At 47.7% G+C, this 11,433-nt stretch overlaps 2 protein-coding genes across 2 annotated transcripts; both read left to right on the top strand.

Moving 5' to 3' along the window:
- The first annotated feature begins 1,290 nt into the window (after positions 1-1,290).
- On the top strand, positions 1,291-5,161 carry LOC147240369 (dynein regulatory complex protein 1-like). The gene is made up of 2 exons (XM_086194150.1): positions 1,291-4,244; positions 4,404-5,161. Exon 1 carries the CDS (start codon positions 1,333-1,335, stop codon positions 3,073-3,075), a length of 1,743 nt encoding a protein of 580 aa, XP_086050276.1. The 5' UTR covers positions 1,291-1,332; the 3' UTR covers positions 3,076-4,244; positions 4,404-5,161.
- A 3,263-nt stretch (positions 5,162-8,424) lies between these two features.
- LOC147240368 (uncharacterized) lies at positions 8,425-11,104 on the top strand. The gene is made up of 3 exons (XM_086194154.1): positions 8,425-8,562; positions 8,645-9,097; positions 9,199-11,104. Exons 1-3 carry the CDS (start codon positions 8,533-8,535, stop codon positions 10,216-10,218), a joined length of 1,503 nt encoding a protein of 500 aa, XP_086050280.1. The 5' UTR covers positions 8,425-8,532; the 3' UTR covers positions 10,219-11,104.
- Positions 11,105-11,433: the final 329 nt, after the last annotated feature.

Here is an 11,433-nt window from a genome sequence, read left to right as displayed (position 1 = left end):
GTGCTTTGCCACACTGTACTCATGTCAGTCACAGAGCCAATTAAGGTGCCTTCACTGGAAGTAACTGAACGAATCCTCTTTGCGCACATGCTTGCGTACGATACAGATAGTGCTTCACCACACCTCTCAGTCTTGCTGTTTCTCTATGTAAACAGATTTACACGATGGTCCCATGATCAACTAACAAGTTGAGTAACTTCAATGAGGAAAACAAAACAAAACAAATTACATAGAGAGATGCAGGATCCAGTCAATTACATACAGGAGCATTCTCAAATAAGCCTTCACTGAAAATATGAGTGGCGAATCGTCACATTTTCACAGTACTACCCTAAGTAAACTCTTAGAAAGTAGAGCCGAAGAGATATCTTGCTATTAATATACTTGTAAAATAAGATGGCCTTAATTGTCATTGTACAGACAGCAATATAATGAAGTTGGGAGAGAAACAGCTTAAGATACATAAAGGATAAAAACATGAATAAAAGTGTAATTGCCTTGAGGGGTTATGGGTTGTGTGACATCCAATGTTCCCTCTAAGCTGCGTGCTTGCGCCATCACGCACCGCTCACACATTCTCAGCGCACAAGAAAATCGATGCAGCGCATGGACTCAGTGAGTGACAGGTGTCCAGCCAATGATACGACATGGTTCACTTACGCTACGCAGCGACTCACAGCATTGACAGTGCTTGTGTATGTACGTGCAGGTTAGCCAGCTAACAATAGTGCGGCAGAGAAAAGAGACGGTGACGGGCCACAGCCGGTAGCTCAGTGGTTGAGTGGTAAACCCTCAAAAACATTAAAAGTACACTAATAAAAGTTGCTGCTGTAATTTGACTCTTTTAATAAGCCATGTACCTTGCTACGCTCCCAGGTGTTGAACAGGTGAACTGATGTTGCTCACAGTGATTCTGAGTGTGCTCAGGGGGCTTGAGTGTATGACCAGACACTTGAAAAACTGGAGGGAACATTGGAGGACACCACAATACCCTCCTTAGCTAAATCCTCTCAAGACTGAGGGGTTTCACTTTGATCTTGGGGATGCTCGCTTTGATCTTGGGGATTCTCGCTCTGATCTTGTGAGTGCTCATGTTGATCTCTTGGGGGTTGATTGCGGGCTGAGATTGGTGGGTTACCACTGCATGCCTCCGCCCTCATCTCTGACAGTCATGTCAGTCATCTGATGCATGGAGTCCCTACACCCTAGCATTCTCTGACTTGACTGAGGTGCACAAACCAACATAAAAACTCTGAAACCTCTGGTGAGAAGCATACTGCAGTGATACAAATAGCAGAAGTGGCCAATATTTCAAAGATACAGTTGGTTTCTATGGAGGGCCACCATCCCAAGATAATGATGCTGCAGACAGAATTGGTGGCATTAGTCACTGATGTTCAGATTGCAGCTGACTCAAAAGAATCGATTAGAAGGACAGAGGTGGAAAAATCCTCCAAAATAAGGAAGGAGCGGCTGGACGATCATCACAAGTCCAGTCAACAAAGACTTGAGGAGATCAGTAAAGGATGGCCTCTGGTTGGACAGAGAGCGACTCAGCGGGAAGCAAAAAAAGCTCTGAAAAGCCAGCTTGAGCTGTGCGCAGAGCTTATTGATGACAAGATGAAAGTCATTGATGAACTGACAGAAGAGCTGGTGTTGGGAGGCAAACGCCATGTTGCTGACCTGAAGAAGCAGGCAGAGGTGCAGGACCTGATGATAGAGAGGATGGACCAGATCAAACTCCTGACAGACGCCTATACTGAGGAGCTGGCCAATATTCAAAGCGGGTACCATCAGGAACATGATGCCTTTTTGAAAAAAGACTTGGAAGACTGGAAACAGTGCCTGAAGGACCTTCAGGAAAAAGAAAACATATGGATAGAGGAGAGGGAGAGGACACTGAGGGAGAATGAAAATGAGCTGTACAACCTGATCATGGCCCATGATGAATACAGCATTATGGAGAGAAAGCATCTTATCAAAATGCAAAATTTACAAAGGGAGGTTCTGCAAATACAGGATACAACCTTGTTGCTGAAGGTAAAGGAGGCAAAAGAAAGAGAAACCTTCAACAAAAAGGACCCACGGCCCCAGTGCAAGTGGAAAATTGTCGCTCTCCAGGAGCAGATAGAAGACCTCAACGAGCAGCTTTCCAAAGTAAAAAAGAGTCCGAAAAACAAAAAACTGTTGGAGGAATTAAAGCACAGTCAAAAAAATCATGAACGCATTCGCAAGCAAGCTAAGCATCTGGAAAAAGCTGATGCCAAGATGTTTGAAGAGATGTGGCAAATGCTTGTTCCAGAGGTCAAACAACTCGTAGAGCGGGCTTTGGACACTGACTCCACCATCTGTGGGCAGATCCTGGGTTTGGACTGGGAGAGACCTCCAATGGAATTCATGGAGAGCTCTTTTCTTATCAAGCACCAGCCAAAGTCAGCCTCCCATAGTAAACTGGAGACTGAGGCTGGCAGTGTTGCAGCTCTGGATGATGAGAGAATGATGGAGCTCCTGGTGCTGCTGTGTGAGGAGCTGGGGTTCCTGCAAGAAGACAATATATCTCCTCATCTACTGCACCAAGATGCACAGTCCTTCCAGAAGCTGAACTCTTTGCTTTACATGTTTGATTTTAGTGAGAAGGACGTGCACAAGCTGGCCAAGTTCCTTTTAGAGTATGACAACCAGCAGAAAGTGTACACAGAAGATGAATCCAGTGATGAGGCAGAGGGAATTAAGGTATCTGCTGAACTCATCAATCGTAACAATGTTCTGCCAGCTTTTCAGAGTTTCCTCGATGTTCACATTACTGGACGCACACCCCCTCGACCGCCCCGATTCTCAGAGGTCTGGGACATCAAAGAGGATGAAGCCTTCTGGGAGGTGATGGCCAACGTGATACCAGAGGACAAACTCAGACTTTGGGATGCCGCAGAGATGCTACTGCAACAGTACCACTCAGTCCTGACAGAGAACTCTGCATTAATCAATGAGATTCAGAGTCTGGAAAAGCAGAATGCAGAGCTGCAGAGGCTGCTGTCCCCTGTGGAGGGGAAAAAAAAATCACAATTGAAAATATGAATGAAAGTCAAGTCAAGTCAATTTTATTTGTATGGCGCCAAATCCCAACAAAAGTTCTCTCATGACACTTTACTAGTAGAGCAGGTCCAGCACCTCACTCCTTCAGTGAACCTCCACCCAACAATTCTCCATCCGCAAGCACATCCTGCAACAGCAGCCACCAGAGCCTTCCTTTACCAGGCAGGAAGGTGGAGCAGATCCAGGATCAGTGAGGGGAAAGAGAGCAGGAGAAAAGGACAGAGACAAAGACAGATAACGGAGGAAGACAGAGGGACAGAGATAAAGTAGGAGGGAAAGGGAAGAGACTGATGGACATATGGGGGCATGAGCAGGTGGAGCTACGGGTGCAGCTTGAGCCTCTTCAGGTCTGGAGCCTCCTCCAGCAGCACCCGGGATCTGGGATGAGGTGGGCCTGAAGGCTCCGCAGAAGAAGACGAGATAGTAACACATGTGAGTACAAGAGGTGGAGAGAGAAGCCCAGTGCACCATGGGAGACCCCCCGGCAGTCTGAGCCTATAGCAGCCTATCTAAGGGCCAGCCTAAGCAGTCCTGACTATAAGCCTGATCAACAAGGAGGTCTTAAGTCTGCTCTTACAGGTAGAGAGGGTGTTTGCATCCCGGACTGAAACTGGGAGACGGTTCCACAGGAGGGGAGCCTGATAGCTGGAGGCTCTGGCTCCCATTCTACTGTTAGAACTCTAGGAACTAGCAGTAACCCCGCATCCTGGGAGTGAAGGGTTCTAGCTGGATCATAGGGGACTAGGAGCTCTGTCAGGGATGAAGGAGCCTGATTGTTGAGGACTTTGATGATAGAAGGAGAGAAATTCTATTCTAAATTTGACAGGAAGCCGATGCAGAGGAATGACGATGAGGAACCGTAGAGTAAAAATGTTTAAGGGGCTGGGGATTTAGCAGGCCCAAGTAAGTTTCTGGATAAACAAACCTGTTGAATTCAGCTGTTCTTAATGTGCGCTGATTTGTTTATTTGTTATGAGTTTATGTTTCGTTATAGTGGTTTATGTTTGTATAAAATAGTTACCAACCGATGAACTTAAAAACAGCAGAGTGACAGCAGGTGGAACCAGGTGTTTCTGCGTTGCGGACAGCGTAATGAGGGGCGCCGCCACCACCTGTGACATCATTCACAGACCCTGGATGGCACCAATGAGGTACGACAGAGAGCTTCACTGAAAGTTAGTTACAACATCCAGAAAGACTATTTTACAGTGTAGTTACATAATTCACGTCAGCTGTTATTGATTCAACAGTTGGGTCTGAGAAGATGTTAATCCTCCACTCTAACACAAATCCCATCTCAATTACTGCAGTTGACGCCGTCCTCTCTCGTCCCACCAGCAGACGTTGCCAGGCTGGGTTCACTTTACACTGCAGCACCGCCGGGATTTACATTTCCCTGCAGGCTTGAAGTCATTCAGGAGAAGAAACCAGAGACGCAGTCAAGAAAGCAGTGACATCCCGCTGTCATTTATCATCAAAGGCGCTTTGACTCTGTGAAAGAATGCGAGCTGGTCTATTCCTGTCTGATGAAGTGGCGTGACCAGTGGACGGGGACCAGTTTGAGCCTCGCTGGCATCAAAACGATTGTTGTATCTCAGATTTTACAGCTTTGCCAGAAAGCTTTTTGTGGTTTTGTTGGTCTTGAATGTTTATTGAGTCACAAATTCATTCCAGTCACAGTCTGTAGCGTTATTAACCTCCGTTTTGGGGTATTTACGCCTTGATTATCATCAAGTAGTCCTCCCGTGTTAAGGGTTGTACAGTAGTCATGTGATGTGCAAGTCCCACATTCATTTGTTCCCCTATCTTTGGTACGGTAATCTCATCGTCCTTTATCTTCCCTGTCAGCTCTCTTGAACTTTGCACATGCCCAGTAATGACCACCTGTACAGGATCCTAATTGCAAGGGGGTGTAAATCAAGCAATGACCTGGGGCCCCAAGCCGGAGGGGGGGCCCCCAAGGATGCTGGTTACATTCACCCAAAGCAACAAAAAAAAACCTTAAAACCTTTGTATGACTGACCATGTAGGAGGATGTGACCACACACACACACACACACACACACACACACACACACACACACACACACACGTTTCATCTGCACATGTGAACAAACAGAAAGCAAGAAGGTCGTTTTGCAAACGTATGTGAGGTGGCGGGCAGCTGAGAAGATTCTGCCGCACGCACCTACATCCCACCGAGCCGACAGGAGGTGTGAACATGTGTGGAGATAATATACGTCCTCTGTCAGTGGAGGTCGTCACACTAAGAACCTCCCCCACACCCCCACCACCACCCACCCCACCTGAGTAAATAACACAGTGGGAAAAACCTTGTTAACGTGCATAAAAAGGACTCTCCTTTAAACACAGCACTGCTCACATACGCAGAATAAATCATGTTTAATGTGTAAAAGTTTCCCCTGGACCTCCCGTGACTGCAGGCCACCTTCAAATGCCAGCGCCAACCAAGAATCAGCGGATGGCAAGAAAACGGCTGCCGAATTCCACACGTCCACGCTTTCCACAAGCTCTTCCAGCAGTTGGCCTGATTGGTTTTCAACTGTTGTGAAGCGTTTCTGCATGTTGATTACAGTTGCACTCCGTCAGCAGATGATTGACAAGCCTGGCCTGCAGCAGACTGAGCAGCCATTCACTCGAAGAACCTTTCAGGCCTTCAGAGTCCACTGACCACACGTCAAGTCTGACTGTGCAAATATACAACAACAACAACACCAACAAAAAAGGCCAAATACAAATATGTAAGGTTTTGGAAAAGCTGATGACGAAGTGTCTCCGTCTACGAAAGAGTGGGTTTTTTTTTTCCAGCTGAAAATGTCAGGCGCTGTTCTGAAAACGCTCAGCTGAGGAGCTCCAGAGGTGCAGCATCACTCGCTCGCGACGATAAGCAATATCTGCAGAGACGGTGGAGAACTTCCTCCGTCAGTGAGATTCTATCAGTGAGGAAACATTTCATCAAGTGCAATCGTCAGCGTTGTTGCTCAGCGCTTGTACATGGAGGCTGCTCATGGTCTTTGTCCCGCCCCTCCTCCAAAATACACCTAGGTCTGCTAAGCTCAATGTTTCCTGGTTTCCAGCTGCGCATCATTAATGGTTCCTAATCGACGCTGACGCTCACTCATCAAGCCTGTAAAAAGCTGTAAGATTTTGGTGTATAAATTATAAAAAGGGTGAAAGAAAACTCTTAAACTGGAGTGCAAACAAAGACAATCAAAAGCCTAAAACAGACCGTTTCATCGAGTCATTTCTGGATTTATTTGTTGTTGTTTTTAAGTGTTCAAGGTCAGTTTCTCGACCATGTAACCGACATCCAATGAATGCTGTAAAGCCCAGATTTGCTTTACAGCCAGAAAAAAAGAAAACTGAAAATAATATTACACACTAGATTAAAAAAAACAAAAAAAAACAAGATACCACAAATTTACAGGAGCCTCAGCCCCGTGAGACGAGGAGCCATTTGCCTCCTTCCACCACCTGTAGTCCAGAACGAAGGGACCAACTTCATGCAGCTGTGAACATGAATGATTTTCTGAGGGTGAAACATGCATGAGGGTCTCGAGTTATTTTTAAATATGAGGTCAAGTTCCATGAAAGTGATCTGATGTGAATACGGGAAGCAAAGTGTGGAGGGGGTTTCTCTGCGACGGCTCGGGCTCAACGGTGATTCACAAGATAAACTTATCGCAGCCATTTTAAGTGAACCTTGTTGACATTTACACACACACACACACACGCATAGACACACACACAGACACACACACACACACACACACACACATAGAAAAGCTCCATTTTTTTAAGTGTTTGCTTATCTTAGGTGTTTCAGGGAGCGGGACACTCAGTTTGATCGCATGCTTCCACTTTAGTGAGCAAACACAGATGAAGCTGCAAACACAAAGACGTCATTGTCCTGTGAAACTAGTTGCAGTTCTCCTGAAGGCTGAAATGACCAATAAAGAGACAAAGCGATGAGCCGCTGTCTTCCGAGTTTCATCTGACAACTTTACTTGCTCCACATCTAATTTCTTCCCCGTCTTCTGATAGTTTTGGTACAGATTTTGTGGTTTTTAGGGCCTGACCCGGAGGTCCTCCGGGGCGAAGAGCCTCCAGGGCGAAGACCCTATTATGTTTGCTCGACACACTCGCCACTTCAGAAGTTAATTTGACCCCCTAAACACGCTCGAAAACTCACCAAATTTGGTACACACATCGGATGCGGCGGAAAATTCGATAATTAAAAAAAAAAGCGCTCTACTCAATAGCGCCACCTACATACACATAAAACCACACCACGGCCTGTAGGAATGTCCTACAGACATGGGACCAACACCGTTTTAATCGTCTCATCAAGACGGACAAATCATACACAGACACCCCTGACCTAACTCTAACAAGATTTTGCGCCCCGAACAAATCTCTGTTCACGTGAACGTGGGTCAAAGTTCACTTTGACTGGAATTTGGAAGGGAAAACACTCCTGTAAACGCCTGTCAACATCTACTTTTTCCTCTCTTTTTATTTGATCAAAGCTGTGAGAGAAATTGACGATGTATCAACAAAAAGCAAAGAGTAGAGAGCAAATACGTCATCATCCTACTGAGTCTTTTTCCTGGCCTGCGTGAACGCCAACCTGCTGTTCCTCAGGAGAAATGTCGCCCCCTACGGCAGAAAGCTGTAACAGCAGGGATCGATGGAGTGCCTGACAGCAGAAGTCCCGGTGCAACAGAGGAGAAACTCCCACTCCATCCTTTCACCCTTCTATCCGTCCATCTATCCATCTATCCATCCATCCATCCATCCATCTATCCATCCATCTATGGGGATTCTTTCATTTTCTTTTCCTTCCAGAGTGAATTTCTTCCTGCAGACGCTCTTTCCTCTCCCAGGTGACCTCCAGGATTCCCGCGGCACCTCAGTAACCCAGCCTGGATTTTGACCCTGAGCCACGCAGCCCCAGGAGCCAGAGAGGAGGCCTGAGAGCGGAGCGTTGACATGAGCTGGGCCTCAGGAGGAAGCCTGCAGGCCGGCTGCTGCTGCTGGACGGTGACGAGAGGAGCATGCGTCCACACGCGCTCCGCCGCTCCTGATTTATGTTGCTGGTCTGGCGAAAAATTCGATTTTCTAAAAAAAAAATTTGAAAAACTCAATAGCGCCACCTAGTGAGACCAAAAGGTGACGTCATGAGGGGAAATTTGATGAAGTGCTGGGATGTGACTTCCTCCCCGTGGCTCAGCGATGCAGTGATCCTGTGATCCTTTGATCCTGTGATCGTGCACCACTGTGATCCTGTGATGTAATAATGACATCACTTTCTGCTGCCGGTGTAAAAGAACTCTATCAACAAACTCATCAACCATTAGCAGCTCGGATAAGCCGATCAAACGATTCATCCTGATTATCCACAACTGCTCGTCTGACATGGAGCTTCCTTACAGCTCAGCAGTCCTGGTTTGTTTTCTCAGCTTTCAGTGTCTTCATATTTGTCACCCAAACACGCGTGTAAATCGGTGTCTTTCATTCTCGTGGACAGATGCAGCCGACAGAGGAAATCCAGCGGCTGGAGGACATCCTAAAGGGTCTCTTCACTGAGATGAAGAAGAAGGCCCAAATCTGGCAGCAGGAGAAGGACAGGCTCCTGGAAGAGATGGAGCTGGAAAAGAGCGGCTGGCAGCTGGAAAAGAAGCTGCTGCTGAAGGAGATGGAGCTGAGGGAGAACCTCAGCTCCCAGCAGGACACGGACAGCCTGCTGGATTATGTCACGGCGGCCAGCGGAGACATGCTGGCCCTGACTGAGTCCACAGAGGCCACCAAAGACCAGCTGGAGGCCGAATGCATGAAACTCTCCCAAAGGGTGGAGGAAAAGGAGAAAGAAATGGAGTCCCAAAAGAGAGAGTGGGATGAAAAAATGGACTCCATGAAGGAGAAGGTGTCCCAGCTGGAGAGGGAGCTGGAGCTTCAAGTCCAGCGGAACCGGAGACTTTGGGTAAGCATGAAAGGATTCCTGATCATTTGGGCTTCAGTCTTAATCAGTTTGATTTGTGCCATCCGTCAGAGAAACGAATGAATGAATCTGTCTGTTTGCAGGACTTAGCCCAGAAAAGCGACTCAGAAAAGAAAAAACTCAGGAAGGCAAGAAAGAAGGAGAGAAAAAGGCAGAAAGCAAGGGAGGAGGAAGAAAAGAGGAGGAGAGACAAGGAGGTGAAGAAGCAGAGAAAGGAGGAAGAGAAGAAGCAGAAAGCAAAGGAGAAAGAAGAGAAGAGGCAGAAGGCTGAGGAAGAAAAGAGGCAGAAAAAGGAGGAAAAAATGAGGCAGCAGGCAAAGGCTGAGGAGGAAAAGAAGCAGAAAAAGGAGGAAGAGAAGAGAAGAAAGAAAATGGAGGAGGAAGAAAAGAAGCAAAGGAAGGAGGAGGAAAAGAGGAAGAAGGCAAAGGCAGAGGAGGAAAAGAAGCAGAAAAAGGAGGAAGAGAAGAGAAGAAAGCAAATGGAGGAAGAAGAAAAGAAGCAAAGGAAGGAGGAGGAAAAGAGGAAGAAGGCAAAGGCAGAGGAGGAAAAGAAGCAGAAAAAGGAGGAAGAGAAGAGAAGAAAGCAAATGGAGGAAGAAGAAAAGAAGCAAAGGAAGGAGGAGGAAAAGAGGAAGAAGGCAAAGGCAGAGGAGGAAAAGAAGCAGAAAAAGGAAGAAGAGAAGAGAAGAAAGAAAATGGAGGAGGAAGAAGAGAAGCAGAAAAAGGAGGAAGAAAAGAGACGGATGGGAAAGGAGTCCCAAGAAAAGAGGCAGAAGCCAGAAGTGACGAGTCACAGGACAAAGGAGGAGGAGAGAAAGAGGCAGAAGGAGAGAAGTTCCACAAAGAAGGTGGGAGTCACGAGCCGGAAGGCAAAGGAGGACGAAGACATCAAGAAAAAGTTGGAAAACGAGGGACAAAAGAAGGAGAGACGGAGGCGGAAGGCAAAGGAGGGAGGAGAGGAGACAAACCAGGATGACGTGAGGCCAAAAGTCAGGAGAGAAAAAGAAGGAGCGGGAAAAAGACGAACAAAGAAAAAGTCCACACAGGGAACAAACAGTGTGGCTCACCTGTTCAGGGTTCAAGCAAGACCAGGTCCTCCGTGAAACCTGGACAAGCAGCCGGACCCACCAACACAACTGAAAAACTCAAGACCCTGAAGGGGAGCTGGCAGCTGCAGGGACAAAGCTGTTCCTGTAGCACCTGGCAGGGGGGTAGGGGGGTAGGGGGTAGGGGGGAGTCATCCCATGCTGGTCATGGACCCAGGAACACAGGGTCCCAAACACACCCCCTGACCACGACACCGCACAACCAGAGGACGCATTTAAGGTGATGGCCATCCGTCAGGCTTTGGAGGCTCAAACTGACAGAGCGAAGGAGTAGAAACGTGAAAGACAGGGGAAGCAGGAGACCATGACGACCGTTCAAGCCGAGGAAGAAGAGGCAGACCTGCTGGCGGCGAGACCAGGACCCGTGTTGGGGCGGAGGATGTTCCTGAAGCTGAGCTCATCATGGAGACGCCCACTTCAACCTCTTAACCGTGAATCTGAATAAACTGAAACAATCAGTGTCACACATGTCTGCTCTCTGGATGGCGACCTCGGTGTGTCAGCCGACTGTGAGTGGGCTGTCACACACGGCTCCCGGGTACTGGTTCAGGACCAGTTTGGTGACGAGCTGCCGTCTCCCTCCTGGGCTGCAACGGCAGCCTTTGGACAGTGAGACTGAGTTCACCACCAGGAGTTGAGGTGAAAGGAAATGTTTTTTTCTCCTGTATTAAATGTTTTTATGAGCAAATTTCAGACTGAATGACTTTGCATTTGTTTACTGACCAGGAACGTTTGTGTTGAAGCAGTGACGTAGTGGACATGAGTGACAGCAGGTGGGCTCCTCACCTGAAGCGCCCTGTTACGGTGCTGCAGTCTAACCCTGCTCAGCTCTCCACTCTGACAGAGAGAGAGAGCAGCGCGGGAGGGGCTCTTAAAGGGCCAGCTCTCAGCTCTGCACTCACATAAACAACAAGGCCCCCGGATTTGCCAAATACACCGTCAGATTGGGGACGGCTCCCGGCACCGGGCCGCATGCGCGAGGAGGCTCAGGCCCTAACGACGCTGCTTGCAGCTTTAATTATCTTTCTTTTTCCTTCCTGTGTGTTTGCTGGATTGACCTTTTGTTAACAGAGTGCCTAAAAACCCCCTTAACATCCGATCCACCTTAAATGAGCCTGGACTGTCGCTAACTCCCTCCTTTTGAAGCAGGTGGCTAGTCAAGGCTAGTAAAACACTGGAACTTGGCCTCGGTCTTCAGGAACTCTAGCATTT

This window comes from Aulostomus chinensis, chromosome 22 (assembly GCF_037954235.1).
Source record: "Aulostomus chinensis isolate RoL2024-O1b breed Wild chromosome 22, RoL_Achi_v1.0, whole genome shotgun sequence".
NCBI lineage: Eukaryota > Metazoa > Chordata > Actinopteri > Syngnathiformes > Aulostomidae > Aulostomus > Aulostomus chinensis.
Note: the sequence above shows the minus strand (reverse complement) of the source record. Positions and strands in the feature narration are given on the sequence as shown.